The 20,526-nt window shown below is 54.5% G+C and overlaps 1 protein-coding gene across 12 annotated transcripts in view; it reads left to right on the top strand.

The window, feature by feature from the left end:
- The first annotated feature begins 566 nt into the window (after positions 1 to 566).
- TMEM63A (transmembrane protein 63A) overlaps positions 567 to 20,526 on the top strand; it is a 36,559-nt gene continuing 16,599 nt past the window's right edge. For 3 of the 12 annotated variants that reach the window (XR_009536409.1, XR_009536408.1, XM_060127858.1), the window contains exons 1-12: positions 568 to 715; positions 5,850 to 6,049; positions 8,994 to 9,073; positions 11,000 to 11,063; positions 12,011 to 12,048; positions 15,498 to 15,640; positions 16,369 to 16,420; positions 16,839 to 16,947; positions 17,726 to 17,796; positions 19,784 to 19,864; positions 20,051 to 20,174; positions 20,267 to 20,400. Coding sequence is in view for 9 of the 12 variants with exons in the window: in XM_060127858.1 (XP_059983841.1) it covers positions 5,864 to 6,049; positions 8,994 to 9,073; positions 11,000 to 11,063; positions 12,011 to 12,048; positions 15,498 to 15,640; positions 16,369 to 16,420; positions 16,839 to 16,947; positions 17,726 to 17,796; positions 19,784 to 19,864; positions 20,051 to 20,174; positions 20,267 to 20,400 (1,082 nt within the window). In the remaining 3 variants the exon portion in view is untranslated. Of the gene's footprint in view, positions 716 to 1,068; positions 1,167 to 3,853; positions 4,031 to 5,751; positions 6,050 to 8,993; positions 9,074 to 10,689; positions 10,865 to 10,999; positions 11,064 to 12,010; positions 12,049 to 15,474; positions 15,641 to 16,368; positions 16,421 to 16,838; positions 16,948 to 17,725; positions 17,797 to 19,783; positions 19,865 to 20,050; positions 20,175 to 20,266; positions 20,401 to 20,526 lie in introns of those variants that run through there. The other 9 variants (XM_060127865.1, XM_060127870.1, XR_009536413.1 and 6 more) reach the window with 9 other exon arrangements.

The following is a 20,526-nucleotide window of genomic DNA, read 5'->3' as shown; positions in this document are numbered from 1 at the left end:
GTACCCGCTTTGGCTCCAGGGGACCGCTGAAAATACTGCGACCTCCGTTTGGGGCCAAACGTAGGACCCACCCACCCTCCACAGGGCGTTCCCTGTCCGGCTGCCCAGAGCGGTGGGGGAGCCGCGGCCTTTCACACTGGGAGCCGGGTGACCGCGGACTGCGTGGAGCCGAGGTGCGGGCTGAGCCCAGCCGAGCTTCCCATCCTCCCACTCCCCCTGGCGGGCCGAGGAGCCGGTCGCGGAAATTCAGTGCAATACAGGACAACCAAGAACATTTGCTGATGCTCTCCCCGCGCCTCCCCCTGTGCTAGGCCCGGGGTTCCCCGAGGTGCCGGGGCAAGGGGGACGCGCCGGGGACTGGGGAGAGGAATTAGCCGTGGCGGCGCCCTCCTCGGTCCCAGGATGCGAGCCGGCCCGGCCGGGGTCTGCAGAACATTAGGAGGAGCTACGCGGGCTGAGCAGCCGCCCCGGGGCCAAGCCAGGGCGGAGGATCGCCGAGGGGCGCACGGTCCGGGGCGCGGGAGCCGGCGGCAGCGCAGACGCCTGTCCCGCCGAAGCTGCAAATTGAGCAAGCAGTGGGCGCGGGTCTGCGCATGTGCACGAGTGCCGGAGTTTCACTTTGTAACTTGTAAGTAGTCTGGACGCCGCCCCGCCCGGCCAGGTGGAGCCAGACAACCTCCCCGGGCCGCGCCGGGCCGCAGCGCCGCCGCCGCAGGTAAAGGGGAAGAAGCGTTGGGAGGGGGGAATGTTGCCCTCCGCCTTTCCCGGGACGTGCAGGACCTGGGGTCTACGTCAGGGTGCCATGTCTAGTGTCCGGTTCCGGGGTGCGGCCCTCCGGCCTCCGCAGCCCCGACTCCGGAGCAGGGGGTGACCGGGTGGGTGGGAGGAGAAGATCCGTCCCTGGGCCCCGCAGACCGCGCGCCCCTCTTCCAGCGCCGCGCCTCTCCGCTTTCCTAACGACTTTTCGGGATTTCCCCCTCCAAGGCTCCAACTTTTCGCTTTTATGGCTGATCCCTTTCCCTTCCCACCCCTCTCTTTGGGGTTTTCTCAGCTGGTGTCGACCTCCCAGCCTAACCCGGAGCGCAGGCTGGGGGCCCTTCCTTCTCCAACTCTGCGAGGTGGGCCTGGGAGGGGGCCAGGCATCTGAGTCACCTGCTGCTGGGAAGGTAGAAAGCGCCTTGGGGCTGCTCCCCGGTGACCGCTCCCTGCAGCCCTGGTGGAGTCCTGAGGAGGGAAGCTGGGGGTTTGGGGAGGGGTGGGGAGGGCGAGGAGAGCTCTGCCAGGAAACCCAAAACGCAGAGGTGCCAGTACCTGATAAGCCCGGCCACCTGAGACTCTGGCGTGGCCTCTGTCTTTCAGCTCAGGCGGTGTCCTGAAGGGCAGCAGGCCACAGCGGTACACAGAATGACCCGCCAGCTTCCTTCCACGCTGAAGTTGTGTGGCTGTGTCCCAGCCCCACAGCGTGCAGGGTTTGAGGTTAAGCCAGTGGACTGTGCTCACCAGTCCAGGCCCAGTGCGTACAAGGCGGCCTCCTGGGGTCTTTCTCAGGCCCTGGCTCCTGCAGGGCTGTGGACAGTCACTGGGGAGAAGGAAAGACTCCAGGTCGTCGCTTATTGGAGAAATGACCCATATTTCCCTTCTCCCTTCTGCACGCCCATTGTCTTTCTACCTTCTCCCCTCCTCTGACAGCTGTCAGGTAGTCCTGAGTCTGCTTCTGCATTGAGGTGGATGTGTACAGAAGCAGAGGCCTCCTTTTGCCTTCATTCACCTCTTGTTTGTTTAGTTTGGGGGCAAAGGTCTCCCTTGGCTGTTCACTGGGCTGTAACAGGAAAATTATCAGATGGGGTCCTGCTATCCCTCATGTTGTCTTTCGCACTGTCTGGAGAGGTGACAAAATGAGAGGAGGTTTTGAGTGCCCACGAAGGCTCAGTGCTTTATGGACATTGCCTCTCACCAGCCCTGCAGGAGAGACGTCATTGTGCCCGTTTTATGCAGAAGGAAGCCAGATCGCAGAGCGCTTAAGCCACTTGTCTAAAGGCACGTGGTGCTGAGACCCTAACTCCAGAGCCTGCTCAGGTGACTACTGGCTGCCCCGCCTCCCACTGCAGCCAGACCCTGTGCCGTTTCCTTGGTGCTCCAGGGCTCGTGTCTGTGGAGGTAAAGGGTTGTCCAGGTTCCTGGGCCCTGTTTGGTGGGGCTTTAAGGAGAGGTTTGCAACCAGCCGTCTAGAACATCAGAGTCACCTCCTGTGGCAGAAGGCCTGGAGCTGCTTGTCATCCTAACAAGGTCGGAAAATTTGGTGATGATAAAAATACCCTGAATTTGCAAGAGCTGACGATGCTCGCACGCTTCCTGCAGCGTTGCGTTGCCACTCCTGGCAGCGGAGGCGTAGAGATCTTCAGGTGTGCTACAGGGGCCAGCAGCTACCAGCTCAGGTGGGCAGGGGGTTAGCATTGGCGGCTGGCTTCTTTGGCAATTTCAGGACCAGCCATGGCATTGAGCTCTCAGTCTCACTGGCCACAACCAGACTGTACAGTGTATGTGGGCTGAACTTTGCGTTGGGGCCTGAGTCACCTGCTGCTCACCTGGCGCCTGGGCCTCAGCAGTATATCTTGCCTTTCCTGAATGAGGTGATGAGCAGAGAGCTCTCTGAAAGGCATGGATAAGACTAGGCATTCACACATGCATATCTGACAAATATGGGATGAGTGAACATTGCCAGGCAGGGCGCCTTTGGCCACAGGGCCTACTTGGTGGTTTGGCCCCTGCCCAGCACTACCAGTCTTTTGCCCACTGAGCTAGCTCTCTCCCGGTCACCACCAGCTGAGTTCCCTTCTCTCCTCGTCCCGTTCCTTCTGAGCCTGGCGGGGCCACCCTGTGGTGCGTGTGTTTCCAGCTGCCGTCTCAGAGCGTGCCCGTTTGGGAGGATGCAGGGGGCTGGCCCTGGAGGGACCGTCATGGTTCAGCAGAATCTGGACTTTCCATGGGTAACAGACTACGACGAAGTAGGAAGTTCTGAGAGAGAACGCGGGCCCCCAAAGCCGTGCCCTCACCTGGAGGGGGAAGGCAAGACAGGCCACCTCTGGGGAGCCCTGAGGTTCCATCCCAGGCTGCTGGGACCTGATGGCTGATCTCACTGAGTCCTTCTTATCAAACCTTGTCAAACCACCCAGGGGAGCCTGTTTGACTTAGAGGCGTGACTGGGGCTGAAGGGGGGAGAGGAGCCTAGGTACCTGCTTCCCGCGGGGCCTCTGCTCTCCCAAAGCTCAACACAAAGCAGCATTGGTGAGGCTCATCCTGCCCCAGCACCACTGCAGTAGCTGCCCCTTTCCAGGGACAATGCTCCCTCTGTGACCATTTTATGGGGGTGGTTTTTTTCTTCCCACTTCACTTTTCAAGCCTTCCTTGTTTGTTCTGCTGCATTCCTTTTTCCTGATTCTAGCCTTTGGGGGCCCTGGGGAACCTCTTGGGGCCTGGACTCAGTCTTCCTGGAGCCTACAGCTGCCAGTACTTCTGTGGGGGGAGGTCCACTGCCCTGGCTTCAGCAGGGCCTTGAGCTGTTGGACAAGAGGGGGCAGGCTGGACCCTCAGGTCATGCTGGGGAAGAGAGAGGAGAGAGGAGCAGGGCAGCACAGAGGAGCGTGGACCCTCCGTAGTGCTAGGAGTCTGGGGAGAGAGCCAGGGCAGGAGGGAGTGCATTGGAAAGAACCACAGGCTCCGCACGAGCGTTTGAGTTCCGACACGTTGGGGCACGTGTGAGTGCAGGGGAAGTGTGCTGCAGGGTTTCAGACCAGAAGCCCTGAACTGGAAGAGGGCAGCTCCCACGTGCCTCTGACGGTCTGTGTTCCTTCAGGGAAGTCTGTAAAGGCTGGTGGCCCATGACCCCAGTCAGGAAAGCCCTGCAGGAAATGAGTGGCGGACCTGAGGCAGCTTGGGAGGGTGGCCAGGGCTGCCACTGCCTTTGCTAGAGCCTGCATCAACTGAGGTCCTCTCCAAGGAGTTCATCCACACTTCCTTCCCCTGGCATCTGGTAAGTGCGGGGGACAGGAAGGAGGGGCAGGCCTTTGCCAATCAGTGTCAGGCTGGGCGTTCCGCTGGGGTGGTGCCAGGGGGTGGGGTTTAAAGGAGGGAAGCTAAGACCATCTGTCTGCCCGAGGCAGCTTTTGTGGCTCTGCCATCACGTCCTCCGGCCACTGCCCAGTCTCTTATAGGGATGAGAGAGTGACTTGGCCTTCTGAGGAGTCCTCCCATGCCCTTGACCTGCCACCTCCCCCCACCCACCCTGCACTTCCTGTCGTGTGTGTGTGTGTGTGTGTGTGTGTGTGTGTGTGTGTGTGTATGTGTGAGAGAGACTGTCCCCAACCCAGCCGTCCCAGGGGCCAGAATTGGGAATCACCTTCCCCCAACACACATCCTGCCAGTATTACCGGGTAGTCCAAATATCTGTCTGTTCTCTGTACCTCCTCTTCTTGTCCCCAAGATTTTGTTCCTCTAACAGGTAGAGAGACCAGACTTAGCCGAAGTCCCCTGGGAATCTAGGTTAACCAGATTTAAGGAGGTGGGACCTTGAGAGGAAGGTGTTGCTGAGCATTTCTCCAGGCTCTTCAGCCGCAGACAGTGTGAAAAGCAGGCCAGAACCTGGCTACTAACTCTGGGGCCTTTGGTGTTTGGAGATTTCCATTAGTTTCACCTGGGTTACCAGACCCCTCGAAGGAAAAGTCAACACCCAGCCTGGAGCAATATTTGCTTTGGAAATGCTGGACCTTCCAGTAAGGCTAGGGGTGTAGGAATGAGAGGGCAGAGCCTGGGGAGTGCTCCAGCGGTGCACGGTGGGCGACTCAGGGGTCCCTGAGGAGGCCTGGGATCCCATCCTCCTCACCCTAGACCACCCCCTTTTGCCTTCTCTGTCTCCTCTCCGCTACCCCTTTCCTGGCTTTTAATCTCTCACTAAACTAACCCATGTGTGTAGCCGGCTGCAGAGGGAGTGTGGTGTAGTGGAAAGAGAGCTGGTGTCTGGGACCCAGGAGGCTGGGTCTGAGACCCAGTTCTGCCCCGACCAGCTCCTTAATCTTAATCTCTGAGCCTCAGTTTCCAAGTGTATTGAGTGGGCCTGTCTCTGAGGCCCCGGCCTGACATCCTATGAACTCTTGTCTGTGGCTCAGATGTTCAAGAGTTGTTGGGCTTCCCTGGTGGCGCAGTGGCTGAGAGTCCGCCTGCCGATGCAGGGGACACGGGTTCGTGCCCCGGTCCGGGAGGATCCCACATGCCGCGGAGCGGCTGGGCCTGTGAGCCATGGCCGCTGAGCCTGCGTGTCCGGAGCCTGTGCTCCGCAACGGGAGAGGCCACAACAGTGAGAGGCCCGTGTACCGCAAAATCAAAAAAAAACAAAAAAAAAAAGAGTTGTTGCACTTGGACACTCTTCCTCCTCCTCTGTTGATTCCTGTGCCCTGCCTGGTCTCCCCTGCCTGCCCTCCGGACCGCCCAGGGTCCCGCTGCAGGAATGACTTCCCGGCAGTCATCCCTGAGGCTGGAGGAACTTGGCATCCCTTAGGCAGGCACCACAGCAGCTCCTGTCCTCCCCTGTCCTCCTGTTCACCCCCGCTGGGGAGGCAGCCAGCTGTGTCCTGGGTGAGCCATCCGCCCGGTCCATCTGACCCTCCGGGCTGTTCCCACAATGGAGCTATTCTCTGTAGCCTCTGCTGGGCGCTCGGGGCCAGTGTCTGCCTCTCCCCGATCCCTGTGCCCCACCAGCCCCTGGAGGAGACACCCGCCCTTGGCTCTGCCAGCGCCGGCTGGGGAAACCACGGGAGAGTTGGAGCCCTGACCCTCCGCCGGGTCCCATTCTCCAGGGAGGACCAGCACGATGACTGACTCCCCATTCCTGGAGCTGTGGCAATCCAGGGCGGTGGCCATCCGCCAGCGGCTGGGCATCGGGGACCAGCCCAATGACTCCTACTGCTACAACTCGGCCAAAAACAGCACCGTGCTCCAGGGGGTCACCTTCGGTGGCATCCCCACTGTCCTGTTCATAGACGTCAGCTGCTTCCTGGTGAGACTCCTTGGGAATCGTGTCAGTTATTTGTTTGTTTAACCTCCATCCCCCAACTCCCTGCCACCCCAGGGCTTTCTGGGAAACTCAGGTGAGGAGCCAGCAGACATCCCTGGGTTGAAGTCCTAGCTCCGCTACTTCGCAGCTCTGTAACCTTGGGCGTGTTACGTAGCTTGTTTAGGCCTCAGGTTTTTGCTCTGTAAATGGAGGTAATAATTTTTACCTCGAAGATTCTGGGACAAGATTAAATAAGGCAATATATGTAAAGAATACACATTACGATTCTTTTGATTATTACCATTGTTACCGAGTTATCAGCCCGTCACGTGTCTAAGGCCCCTGGGAAGGGTCAGTCCACAGGGATGAGAGATGTGAATGAACATTAGAGCAGCTGCAATTCCCAATTTATAAATGTCACCCCCCTGTTCCCCACTGGGGTCCCTGGGCCTTTAGAGGATCAGACGAGAAAAGGAGAAAACTGGGGAAAGGCGAGATCAGTGCCGACCCTCACAGGTGGCCTTTCTTTAGTTCAGACCTCCTTGTTCCCAAAGACCGCCCCCCCAACCCAATCTGAAATATGCCGTATTCTCCCCCAGACTGGCTCAGACATGCTAGGTGAGATTTACTGGGGCTCAGGGGCACCTTCTTTTGACAAGTGCCCATGGGATGGTTGGTCCCTCTTGTCACCTTCTCCTCCCATGTAGTGGAGGCCATCTGATTAAACAGGGTAAGAGGGGACGGAGGGAGTAGACCCCTTGGACTGCTTTGGGCCAGAGGTTAGGTGGGGGCCTGGGGGAGGGGGTTCAGGGTAGCCCGAGGGCCCCCGTCCCTGAAGGAGGCGGGTATCCAACCCAAGTTTGCTTGGGGGGAAAATGTTCATAGGAAGAGGGAAAGGGAGTCCTAACTCCTCTTTGCATTTTCCTCCCTAGGGTTAAAGTCTAAATTGTTGCCTTAGACTTTTGCTACATTTGTTGGTCCTCTAAGGGCAGATGTGGGAACCCGTGTGCTACTCATGTTGCTTTTACGAAAAAGGGTTCTTTAAGTGCCGAATAACCCACGTCTTGGAGCCAAAACCCATTTGTAGGTTGAGAACAGTCATATCTACCAGCCTTGGTTGGGAGGAGGGAGTAGGCAGGAGAGTGGTGATGGATTTGCGGGTGGGTGGGATTCATGGAGGAGGGTGGCCCTAGAGCTGTGATCCATCCAGCGTCTCCAGGGAGGGGAGGGTCTGGGCCAAGGAGAGAAGTCCAGAGAGGGAGGCTGGGGTGGGTATGTCTTGGTTGAGAAGAGAGAGTAGCTCTCCGGTGGAGTGTGCTGGTGGGGGTGGATTTGTATTGCAGGAAGTTACGGGGATTGGGGGTGGGGTGGAGGAAGGGACCCACCAAAGAGCCAGAGGGGCCTGGAGGAGAGAGATGCGTGGGAAATGTCCACACCGCTCGAGCCAAGGGAGCAGCAGCCAGGGCAGAGGGCAGGCGCTTGCCAAGCCGCCTTCATGTTTATCCGACAGCAGGACTCACCTGCCTTTGAAAATACATCACCAACTTCCAGATTCACCTTGAGAAAATTCTGCTGGAACTCAGCCCCTCTGGGGTCCAAAACCCACATTTTTTTTTTTTTTTTATATCTTGAGAAACAGAGCAATTTTATTTGTGCTTAAACATGAAGGAATACCAGAAAGAGTATCATGACGTGAATAAAGGGAATGTCCAACACGGACAAATAGGACGGAGAAAATGCCAGTTTCCATGTTTCCTTTCTGCATGTGCAACTCAGTTTAGGAGACCCTGATTCACTACAGCTTTGGGTGCTCATTAACTTCAACAACCTTTCTTTCTTTTTCTTTCTTTCTTTTTTTTTAAATATACAATGTTCTTTATTATAAATTCCATTTAGCCAATTCATTCATTAATTTTTTTAACATCTTTATTGGAGTATAATAGCTTTACAATGGTGTGTTAGTTTCTGCTGTATAACAAAGTGAATCAGTTATACATACACATATGTTCCCATATCTCCTCCCTCTTGCGTCTCCCTCCCTCCCACCCTCCCTATCCCACCCCCCCATCCCACCCCCTAGGTGGTCACAAACCACTGAGCTGATCTCCCTGTGCTATGCGGCTGCTTCCCACTAGCTATTTTACGCAAAACCCACATTTAAAACCACAGTTCCTGACTAGGGCAGGCAGGGATATACTGATTAAAACGCTGAGCCCTGAAGGGAGGGAGCCTGTCCAGGGAGGGGAGACAGGCAGGAGCAAGACAGAGGACCTGCAAAGGTGGACACGGAGGGAGCGAGGAGACAGTCTAGAATCGACAGACTTAGAGTGGAAAGGGGGTTAGAATTGAGTCCAGCGCCTGGCGTTGCTGTTGGGCGCACAGGCCTGCCGAGGGCCCCGCGTGCTCTGCGCCAGGCGTCCCCACGGCTTGCCTCCAGGAGAACCAAACTCAAGATAAAGATCTGACCACTTCTGGCTCAGCTTCCAGGAGCTCTGCTACCTCTGTTCTGTAATGAAAAATGCAGCTCTATGTAAAGTGAAGGAGGGAGCTGGTCCCCAGTGCTGCTGTGAGGGCCTTCCTGCTCAGGAGACCCTGCAGGCAAACCAGGGCTGAGGAAGGCCGTGGCTGTCAGGGCTGCCTTGAGACTAAAAGAGCAGGACCTGAGTGCTTGACTAGGGGGCTGCTGGGGCAAGCTCCGTGTCAGCGTTGACAGCCTCTGTGGCTTGGGCACAGGGGACAGGAGCTGGTGAAGGGGGTGAGCACAGCATTGAGCCCTTGAGCTGTGTGGCCTTGGGCAGCTCCGTGCCTTCTCTGGCCCTTTTAGCCCTCCTGAGTCCGGGGGGCGGGGGTGTTGGGGGAGGGGTGGGCTTTGCCCCTAAGACAATTGCCCCTAATTAGAAGCCATCCAATATGCTTTTACAAGACCTGATTTCTTTTCTACTTTTAGTTTTTAGTATTGGTATTTTCCATCATAAGAAGAAACTTCTGGGATTATGGCCGCATTGCCCTGGTGTCAGAAGCAAACAGGTAAAAAAGACTCATGATGTCAAGCGTCTGTGTGTGTGTGTGAGAGAGAGAGAGAGAGACAGAGACAGAGACAGAGGCTGGGATGGGGCTGGGGGCTTGTGAGGCCCACCAGGCACAGCCCACACATGATGCTCGTATTAGACTGTGTTCATTAGTGTGTCTGCCAGGCCTGTACCAGAAACTGTTCTCTCTGCTCTTCACCACAGACCTGTGAGATTAGCCTTGGTACCTTCTTGGTGGCGGTAAGAAAACCATTGCCCACATACCCAGCTTTCCCCCGGGGCTTGGAGCTGGCCCACTGTGAACCAGCTGCTTCGGGCTATGGAAGAAATCTAGTTGCCTTAGATACTTAAGGCTTTCATCATCAGCTGAGGAGGACGCCAGCTTGCTTTCTCGCCTTGGACATTTTCAAGTGTATCTCCTTTGAGATTAATTAGTTCGGGGCTGGGGATGAGGCGAGCTGGATTGAGAAGGGCAGCAGGGCCGTAGGTGAGCTGCTCCTCTCCTCTGGGTCAGGGTCAGCCAGTGGCCCTAATCCGCCCGCTTCGGACGCCCTGTCACACAGCACAGACTGCCTTGGCCGGGACTCACGTCCTTCCACCTCCACCCTGGGCTCTCTGCGCATGTCACCTGAAGGGGGAGAATGAGTTCCAGGTCTGCACAACTGGAATTTCCAGCTCCAGCTAGCTGCCCCACACCCCAGGATCCTGGGCCAGATGCAGCAACAGGAGGCGACTGGGGAAACAGAGACTGGCCCGCGCTGCCCCGCCCAAGCCTCCCCGGGGGCTCCGCAGGCAGACCCCCACCCTTGTTCCTCAAGGGGTTCCCGTGTTGGCAGGCGGTCTGTGCAGGAGGGCGATGGGGGTGTCTGTAAATGCACCTCCTTTCCCCACGGTCTCCACCCTGGTGTTTGCGGAAGCCCAAGGGTATTAACCTTGGGGTAAGGTGCTGGGGCCTCTGCTTCAGCTGTGCGCCAGCCTTGGACTGTTTGGGGGGAAACGTTTGAAACACCTGGTGCATTTTTGGCACATTCACTCCTAGGAGGGCTGAGTACTACAAGAGGCTAGAGCACCTGGAAATCAGGGGCCTCCACACTTCCGTGGCTGTGTCATCTCGGTCAGGACGCTGAGCTCGTTGGGTTGTTTCCTCTTGCCTCTTCTTGCCCGTAGGGTTACCATGAAGGTCAACTGAGGCAGTTCTCTGGAAAGGCTTTGAAAGTTGAGCTTCACCAGGCCTTATGCCATGAGAAGTGGGATGGTGAAGCCAGGAGTAGGAAAACAGAGAGAAAAGCAAAACGTAGCATATTGCAAACACCTCAAATTCACAGCGCACGGGGTGTTTTTATGGGTTACTCAGAAGAAAGGATCTGCCCAAATTAGCAATGTGAAATGCCCCAGTTCATCAAGTCTAAAATGCTCATCTTTGGCATTTTCTCGTCTATGAAATTGGGTGCAACTTATTATCGATGGTGATCCTGGTTAATTGACAGCATCCTTTACTCCTTAGTGGTTCAAAAAATAATTGTGCCCTTTACAACCAGTGGTGTCTTAGATTTGATAAAATACAGTATTTATTCCAAGTTTTATTTGCTCTATTGGGAAATATATCGTAAACAGGCAACACTTTGAAGTCACTCTACGTAGACCAGTCACAGGGCTGAGGTTCAAGGGTGTGGAGCACAGGATGGTCCACTGATACCCTGACCCCCTGTTATTCATCCCACGTAACATAGAGTTTGACGTCTCACCAAACCTTGGAATGGTCGATGCCCTTGCCTGTATTTTTCACAGGGTGAGTTATGTTTTGTTCCAGCCACCGAGCACCAGTAGCTTTGGTCCTGAGCTCTAAGAGGCAGCGGGATACTAGACATAAGTTTTGAGACCTTTTAAAAGGATTATCTGCCATTTTTCCCTTTTGTGTTTCTAGTGAGTCCAGGTTCCAGAGACTGTCATCTTCCTCCTCAGGGCAGCAGGACTTTGAAAGCGAGCTGGTTGGTATTTAAGGGGCAGGTATGGTTGTGGCTGCGGGTTGGGGGCTTGCAAGGATGGGCAGTAAAGAATTGGCAGGGAGAGGGCAGTTGTACTCCTGCTGAGCCGCTAACTCTATACCCTTGACCTTGAGTGGCACATGCTGGTGAGAGCTCTTCTCTGCTTTGACAAAGACACCTGAACTTGGGAAATACCACAGCAAAGGTGGCAGCTGGGTGATCCAGGATCGGAGACTTTGATTAATTCTCGGGCACCTGGCTACAGCTCTTGTCTGTGTTATCATACTTAACGGCTTTGTGTGACAGTTAATTATTGACTTGCTTGCTAGCTTATGAGCCAGCTGTGGGCAGGAACCGAATCTTATCCAGCCCTGTTCCCCACCTCCTGACACCCAGTAGGTGCTAAGTGACTGTCAAATGAATGACGAGCAAATATTTGTTTTTCCCAGCTGGTAGGCCAGCTTTCAGGGGTATCAAGTTGAAGAGATACGACGGACACTAAAACCCATGAAACCCTTTCCCTCTCTAAACCCCGCCCCAGGGAACTGTCCAGTTGAGTGGGCTTGGTTCCTTGCTTTTGTCTTGCATCTCATTCAGTCATCTTGAAACAAACAGAAGCCCCCGTCAGCTTCTCCAGAGCGGCCTGAACTTTCATCAGCTCTCCATTCAAGTTGCACCATTTGACGCAGGAGCCTGTATAATTCCTCAAATTGTCGAAACTTGAGAGACGTTCACTAGATCTCCAGGCACAGGATGCATGTGACAGAGGACTGGGAACACACCGACTCTGTCGCCTTTGGACAAGAGGGTTGCTTTGCTGAATTTGGGACAAAAGCACTGCTTTTTATAAAACGGGAGGTTAGGTGGTTGTTTAAAGTCAAAGATGATTATTATGTCTGCCTCCGAAAAACAGAGATTGTTGGAAGCTAACCCCTGTTCTCCGTTTCCAGGGATGCTGCCCCTGGCTGACTGCGGTCTTCCGCCTGCAGTGAGTACAGCGCGCGTGGCTGGAGGTGTCTTTGTCTGGGTGGGTTTGTTTGGGTGTTCGGCCCGTCAGCAGGAGAGAGCCAGGAGAGAGCCAAGCAGGAGAGAGCCAAGCTGCCTGATCCTGAGCTGGAGTCCCTCAGATACTTTTCAGTTCAGACCCAAAGCTATACTTGGGGGCTGAGAATAAAGGTGGCCCAGGGAGCCCCTGTGCAAGCTAATTAAAGCTAATTTTTTGCTTTAGGCAGGAATTATATCTGCATACTATTTAACACGGATATATTTGGATGGAAGCTCTCCTAGGCAGTGTCATGTCTTTGAATTAGTGAAAAGTGGAGAAATAATGATTGCTTAATATATTCAGCTCATGTGGTTAGAAGTTTTCTTTTTTTTCTTAAAACTTGGGCCCCTTGGAGAGAAATCCTGAAAGAGGCGCTTGGTGATTATAAGCCAGTTAGTCCCCTTGCATGTGGTGGGAGAGCCAAGCTGCGAGTCTCAGCTCCGCTGCCTGCGGCCGTATTGCATCCTATCTGAGAAACCGCCGTTGTAAGACGCACAGCACCGAGAATGAGAAAATGCTTCCTATTGTGCTGTGATTGGCTATGATCCCAGGGTGCCCCCCATTTCAGAGGTGTTGAAATATGGAAATGCCATCTTAGAAGTGATGAAATGTGACAGTTCTAGGACATTGGGTAAGTCCCTCTCTCTGGGCTTCAGTTTCCCCAACTATAAAAGCAGGCTGAGAATAACACCTGCTCTGTCTAGTTCAAATGCATTCACACGCGCGAGCGTGTTGTGAAGAGTCCAGGCTGGTGAGAGTGTTCCCAGGGGAACTGGCAGAAGGCATGTTGTGCAGAAGAAACCAGTGAACTCTGGTCTGGAGTAGGAGGGGAGGTTTCTGGGAGGGAGGAGGGGACAGAGGTGGGAGAGGTAGGTTTGCCAGCCTCGCCCTTCCCTGCCCACTCCAAAGTCATGTCAGCGTTTCCTCCGGGTGTCGGAAGTCATGCATATTCTGTGCGAAAATCCATCACGTACAGAACAGAATTCATAGGAAGAAATTTTAAGTCACCCCTACCCCTACCTCTGAAAGATGCCCTCGGCATGTTTCCCTCTGCTCGGCCACTGCCCATGGCACCGCTGGTTGGGACTTAGGCCATTCCCCTACCCTGGGCTGTGCCCCCCACTCTCTGCCTCGATCGGGTGGGGCAAAGCCAGAAACTTGGACTCATCATCTTCACGTTAACTAGCAAAGGCTGCTGACGGTTTGCACCGCAGTGCATACCCACTGTTTCTATCACTCCATGTCCCCTTCCAGCCCTCTCTGCGAGGACCTCACTTCTCATTGAGTGAGGCCATACCCGTACAGTTGCGTATTCTGCTTTGTCATTTTAATGCTGTATCAGACATATTTTTCCATTTCAACTCCCACGGTTTTTTCTCTTCTGTTCCTGCCACAGAAAGGACTACCCTTTGACTGTTTTTAAGGCTGCAATTAAATTTTTTTTTTTTTTATTTCGCGGTACGCGGGCCTCTCACTGTTGTGGCCTCTCCCGTTGCGTAGCACAGGCTCCGGACGCGCAGGCTCAGCGGCCATGGCTCACGGGCCCAGCCGCTCCGCGGCATGTGGGATCTTCCAGGACCGGGGCACGAACCCGTGTCCCCTGCCTCGGCAGGCGGACTCTCAACCACTGCGCCACCAGCGAAGCCCTGCAATTAAATTTTAACAGCTGCTCACGCCCAGCGTTACAACTGACATTTAAAGAGGCCTCTCAGTTTCCTTCCAGATTGCCTTTCCCAGCAAGATAGGGAAATTCGAGGTGTATCTCAAGAAAAAATTGTTGATGAAAATTACTCACTTATTGCTTTTATTTTTTAAAAATATTTATTTATTTCTTAGTTGCGGCATGCGGGATCTTTTTAGTTGCGGCGTGCACGTGGGATCTAGTTCCCCGACCGGGGATCGAACCCCGGCCCCCTGCATTGGGAACGTGGAGTCTTACCCACTGGCCCACCAGGGAAGTCCCACTTATGGGTTTTAATCTTCACCAATGTTTGTTTAGTAAGCACGTATTGTGGCAAAGTATATGCATTTTGGTAGTGTATTTAGAAGTGAAAACAGTGTAGTCAGTGGCAGAACTTTGTCCTCCAGGTAAGCAGTAAAAAGGGGTAACATTAGCAAGCGTACTGCGAGCGTCCACCCGGCACCAGGCACGGCGTTGGGCCTGGATCCTCACTGCCTCCTGTGCACCTGCTGAGTGACCAGCTAGCTAGCGGGTCGTAGCCTCCCTGCTTTAGGTCCCAGCCTCAGGTGGGTGCTGTGACCCTCTCTGGAGGCAGCTGAGCTGGAGTCCACCGTGGTCTGGCTGGCTGGCTGCAGAGCCCTCGCGCCACACCTTTCACACCTGCCTTTTTATGCTGTGGCCCTTGCTTCCCTGAGCTCTTTCTTCCCAGTGCAGGGCTTTCCCTGTCTTCTGGAAGCAGGATCCTCAGGGTAGCTCCCTGTCAGGAGAATAGGAAAACAGGAGACACCCCCCTCCCCTTCTCCCTCTGTAGCATGGAAGTCTGGCTGTCAGAACCCAGAATCTTCTGGGTCCCCAAATGACCTGGAGCCTCCAAATACAGCACTGAGGGTGGGAAAGGGTGGAGCAGGTCGCCCCCCCGCCTCTGGGCCACAGCAGGGACACAGGGAAGAGGCAGGGCCAGCGGGATGGACTGAGCCTTACAATGTTTAAAGCAGTAGCTCCAGGGACTTCCCTGGTGGCCCAGTGGTTAAAACTCTGCGCTCCCAATGCAGGGGGCCCGGGTTCAATCCCTGGTCAGGGAACTAGATCCCGCGTGCCACAACTAAAAGATCCCACACGCGGCAACTAGAGATCCCGCGTGCCGCAATGAAGGTCCGCACGCGGTCACGAAGATCCCGCACGCCTCAACGAAGACCGGCACAGCCAAATAAATAGATAAATATTCAAAGATAAGTAAAATAAGGCAGTGGCTCCACCTCTGTCTCCCAGTTTCCCTGAGGAGGAGACGGGAGGAAGGGTGGGAGCCGTGAGCCTGGACACACACAGCTTTGCTCAGGAGATTCTCAGCAGCCCTCTTATCAGTGGCTTTGCTTGTCCACGGGTGCAGGAAAGGGATGAGGGATAATTGTATTTACACACAAACGTGGGCACAGCTGTTTCTAGAGACCCAAAGTGGAGCAGTGGCAGGTTCCTTCGTCCAGGAGTGTGGGGCGAGGGCTGAGAGCTCCAGGCTCTGGAGTTCACGTCATAGCTCTGCTGTTACAGGCTGGATGTTTGTAAAAGTTAACGTGCTGTTTCTGTACCTGTTTCCTCATATTTAAAAAAGTGGAGCTCAAATTGGGACCTACCTCACGGACGGTCATGAGGGTTAAATGAGATCATCCCAGCCTGTTACCACTACTCACTAGGATTCCATGTGTGTCTTGGCCAGAGATGACCAGATCCTGGAGTGGTGTGGGGAGGACGCCATCCACTACCTGTCGTTCCAGAGACACATCATCTTCCTGCTGGTGGTGGTCAGCTTCTTGTCTCTGTGTGTCATCCTGCCCGTCAACCTCTCGGGGAGCTTGCTGGGTAAGGACTCCTCATCTTGCCTGAGTTGGGCCCAGGCAGAGCAGCAGCCCTGGGGAAAGGGCCTCATTGTGGTGGATCAGAACCCCAGGATTCATGCTCAAATTCAGATGTGAGAAGGTCTCAGGGTGACTTTCTGAACTCTTCCATCTGCTTAAAGATCTGGAGAAGAAGCCACCCCAAACCTGGGCCAAGAGCTGGGGCCCCTAATATCTAAGTAGGAGGAAGACCCCAAGACTGATCAGGGGCTTTCAGAGTGTGTTTTGTAGTTTCCTGCCCCCACCCAAATCAGGAGGCCACAAGTCGTGGATCCAGAAGATGTCTGTGTTGCTCAAAGTGAAAATCAGAGCGTGGCGTTCTATTTCCAAACGCCCACAGGAATCCGGCGTCCCCATCACGAATCCACTTCTTACGCCCAGTGATTCCCAGCCTTGGCTTTGGGAACAGCTTAGGGTGTTTCTAGATTTCTCAAGGAATGCCACAAGACTCTCAAAGCAAGATGAATTCAGATTTTGACTTTACCCACCTGGTAGGTTGAGAAGTTGCCAGAAGCATCTTGGAGTAAAGCAGAGGCCTTGGTTGGTGTAGCTCTGAAAAGACCGGATACAGTCCTCTGACTTCTCGGACATCTTATGCTGCTGCTTCTCAGAGCTCCACAGACCAAGGCTGTGCTGCCCCCCTCCCACTTCCCTAGTGTGACCCTGCCACTGAGTATCTGTGCTTCTCTGCAGACAAAGACCCTTACAGCTTTGGGAGGACGACCATCGCAAACCTACAGACGGAGTGAGTTCGAAGTTGGGGGGCGTGAGGGTGCTGATGGGTGAGACCAAGGAGAGGGCGGATTCTGGAGCCCGGGATAGGCCAGAGGTCGTCCAAAGTGAGCGAGTGAATGTCTGAAAGCCTCTTTGCCGTTGGTGCCCGCTGCTGGGCTATGGGCATGGACACGCCCCAGGCCGCCGTTGTTTTGCAGCGGGTTTTAGGAAACACAGAGGGCCCCGTGGAGCTGGGCTTCATTAGTCAGGACAGTGCCCTCTCTATAAAGGGCACTGGCCGCTCAACCTCTTTTGGAGGAATCTGTTGTGATGAAGCCTTTGGCCCTCAGCTCAGTGCCATGAGGGTAGCCAAGCCCAGCCCTGCACCCTCACTCCCTGCCTGGGAGCCCAGCCCTGAGGGCAGGTGGTGTCCCTCCCCTCCCCCGCAGCAATGACCTCCTTTGGCTGCACACCGTCTTCGCTATCCTTTACCTCATCCTCACTGTGGGCTTCATGCGGCACCATACCCGGTCCATCAAGTACAAAGAGGAGAACCTGGTGAGTGAGGGGCGGTGGGGGGCTGGACACGTGCTGGGGAGGGTCTCAGGTGGGAGCTGGGGAGGCGTGGCACCAGGCTCATTCCCCAGCACCACGATGGCAGTGAGGGTAAGGAGGGGCCTCAGGCTTGCAAATGTGTGCTCAGAATCGGCATTACAATTTTTTTCTGGTAGATTGTTTTAGGATTTGGCTATTTCCCCCCATTTTGCCAACTAGCCTTTAGGTTTGTGGGGTTTGGGCGTGTAGTTACGGATTCTAAGTAACTTCCAAGAAGTTTGAATTGAGAGCAGCTCCCTCTCTCGTTGCAGCCCATAACTTGATGGGGGGAGAGGGAGTTTCTATTACTTGGTTCCAGGCCTGGGTCCTCCTCTGATCTGCTGTGTGACCTCATTTGAGTCACTTCCCCTTTCTGGGTTCTTTCTCAGTCTCTTGTCATGCAAAGGAGGCTCATCGAAATTGCTTTGGAAATTTTTTTTTTTTTTTTTTTTTGGCCACACTGCGTGGCATGCGGGATCTTAGTTCCCTGACCAGGGATCGAACCCGTGCCCCGTGCAGTGGAAGCGCAGAGCTCTAACCACTGGACCACCAGGGAATTCCCTGGAAATTTATTCTTGACTGCCTAGAAGAAGAGGCTATGTAAAGAAGAGGCAAGCAGGAAGGCAAGCACCTGAGCCTCTGAGTCCCCATCGTCTTCCTTGAGGAGGCTTGAACAGGGTGTGTCCCCCTGGCAGACTGGCTTGCCCTGGTGACTTTTCTCCCTGGTGTGTTTCTCCCGCAGGTGAGACGGACCCTGTTCATCACAGGACTCTCCAGAGACGCGAAGAAGGAGACTGTGGAGAGCCACTTCCGGTGAGCAGGGCCGCTTCCACTGGGAGGGAAGGGGAGAGACGCCCTAGGAGGACTTGGCCCAGCCACAGAGCCGCGGATGCGGCTCTGGGCAGGCTCTCCTGGGGCTGTGAGGGCCTGGGCTGGGGCGGCACGTCCTCTGCCGGCAGCCACGGCTGCCCACGTGAACGCAGTAGCCAGAATACAGGCCAGGGTGTGGGGCAGATAAACATCTTGAGAGCTCAGGGGCAGAGAAAAAGATTCATAGAAACAACACGCCCACACATTCCCCGCAAACAAAAAAAAGAAAAGGATTCACCCTGGGCTTCTCAGCGTCAGCTTTGCAGAGTAAGAGATGCCGGAGAGACAGCAGTCTCGGAGGCGGGGAGGGACCTGGGCCCCGCTCTGCATTTCGTGGTTCCGTCTTCTGCTCAGCACGTGTCTCTTGAGTGAGCACTCCGGGTCCGGAGCCCTGTCCTCACAGAGCTCTCTCACAGCTCTCCCAGCAGAACCTCCTTTCCAGCAGCCTCCTCTGAGCACCTGCACCGGGGATACCTGCAGGTGGAGCCTAGAGGAAGGGCCTTCCTGTGAGAAGGAAATTGTGTGTACGGTGCGATGAATGCAGGGCACCTCATGGAGCTTCAGGAAAGGGGATGGTCGGGGGAGAGCAGGCCGGGAAGGCTCCCAGGACCCTGGGCTGGAGGACTTGCACCTGGGCTAGGGAGCTGGGGTTTCAGTCTGTATTCATTCCTCATCAGCAGTCATTAATTTGTAGTATGGATTAGGGGTTGGCGTGGCTTGGCACTATTTATGAAGAACACTTGCTAAGCAAATTATTAGTATAAACAGAATTGCAAAATGAATGTTTAAAATGTATTGACGAACCTCTCTTTTAGAAACTCTAAGTATTTTAGAAATATTTTTCTATATATAAACATTGGGTACTGGAATCATTTTTCTCTATTCCTTGAAACAGCTCCCCAAAGTTTCCTGTTAGGCAACATTTGGAAACAGTAGCTCCACTTAATATATTACCTTAAAGAGAAAAAAAAGTCCTCTCATTCCCATTACAAACACTGAATCACACCTTCTCCTATTTCAGGCAGCCCTTTTAGTGAACACTGCTGCAATCCATGGGGATTGATGTGTGAACTTGCCTTGTAGAAGGGATGCTTACGCCATTGTTCTCTTCCGCAAAGCTCGTAATGGGACCTGAAATTGTCTGCCTGACATGTCTATGGGCTGTGTCTCTCTCTCTCACTAAAATGTAAACTTATCCAGGCTCCATCCCAGTGCCTAGCAAGTAGTAGGTGGGGATGTACACGGTTCAGGAATGCCCAGGAGTTGCACATAGGATTTTGCGTATATGGTGAGGGAGCATCGTACGCTGGGTACAGGCATGGGCCCTGGAGCTGGGCCACCTGGATTCACTTCCTGGCTCAGACACTCACTAGCTGTGTGATCTTGGGCACAAGTCGTTTTACCTCTCCGACACATATCGTCCTCATCTGTAAAATGGGGACACAAACCTCACAGGTTATGGCGAGGATCAAATAAGTTAATGCATTTACTGGGCTGAGGGTCCTTTGCTTTCATGAGACCAAAAAGGTCTGTGATCTTCAAAAGGGTCACAAACGGAATAGGATTTCAGTGAAGGTCCAGAGTAGAAATGACCTAGAGCAAACAATAAATTTACTCCTTTGCATGGGTAGAGGAGGTAATGAATAGTGTTATTTTTTTTCTTCAGGAGAAGTACTGACTGATTTAAAGCCAAGTGGGTATAAACTTGTCAGTTTCAGGCAGTTACTTTCACGCTATTTAAAAGGACCTCTTTGTATTACATTTCAAAATTTCCCCCTTTGGTAAAAGACAAAGAGGAAAGAGGTCTCCCCTGGCACAGAAATGAGCAGTGTAATTGCTCTGCCACCCCTGGAGTCTTGGGGGTCTCTCCTGCCTGGGGGGTTCTCTTTTCCAATGGCTATCTTTTGCTTCTGATCTGCCCTGGGCACAGGGACGCGTATCCCACGTGTGAAGTGGTGGAGGTCCAGCTGTGCTACAACGTGGCCAAGCTGATTTACCTGTGCAGGGAGAGGTAAGGGAGGGCTGGCAGGGTGGGCGGGCATGGGCCGAGCTGGCCTGCACCTTTCTGACTCCTTCCCTCTGAGATGCCATCCTCCTTCCTTGCTGGCCTCGGATCCGCTAGGGAGGAAAGGAGGGGAGTGGCTCTGTGAGTCACACCACAGGATCGCGAGTCTGAAGTTTGTCCCTCCCACTGCAGAAAAAAGACAGAGAAGAGCCTGACCTATTACACAAACCTGCAGATGAAGACAGGCCAGCAGACCCTCATCAACCCCAAGCCCTGCGGCCAGTTCTGCTGCTGTGAAGTGAAGGGGTGTGAGTGGGTGAGGGCCCACACCCCCCGGGAACGTGGGCGCTGGGTCCCCCGAGACCTGCACAGGGCCGTGTCATCACAAGGGGATGTGTCCTCTGGTAGGAGGACGCCATCGCCTACTACACGCGCATGAAGGACAGGCTGACGGAGAGGATCACAGAAGAGGAATGCAGGGTCCAGGACCAGCCCCTGGGAATGGCCTTCGTCACCTTCCAGGAAAAGTCCATGGCCACCTAGTGAGTGTGGGCACGTTCCTTGTCTGCCTCCAGCTAAATTGCTGTCCCTCTTGGATAGAGACGGTACTGCTGGACCGCCACCGCTGGGATTTGTAGCATTTCCATCTCCTTCTGCCGGTGTGGCTG

This window comes from Lagenorhynchus albirostris, chromosome 2, assembly GCF_949774975.1.
Source record: "Lagenorhynchus albirostris chromosome 2, mLagAlb1.1, whole genome shotgun sequence".
NCBI lineage: Eukaryota > Metazoa > Chordata > Mammalia > Artiodactyla > Delphinidae > Lagenorhynchus > Lagenorhynchus albirostris.
The sequence above is the reverse complement of the archived record's forward strand: the minus strand, read 5'-3'. Positions and strand labels throughout refer to the sequence as shown.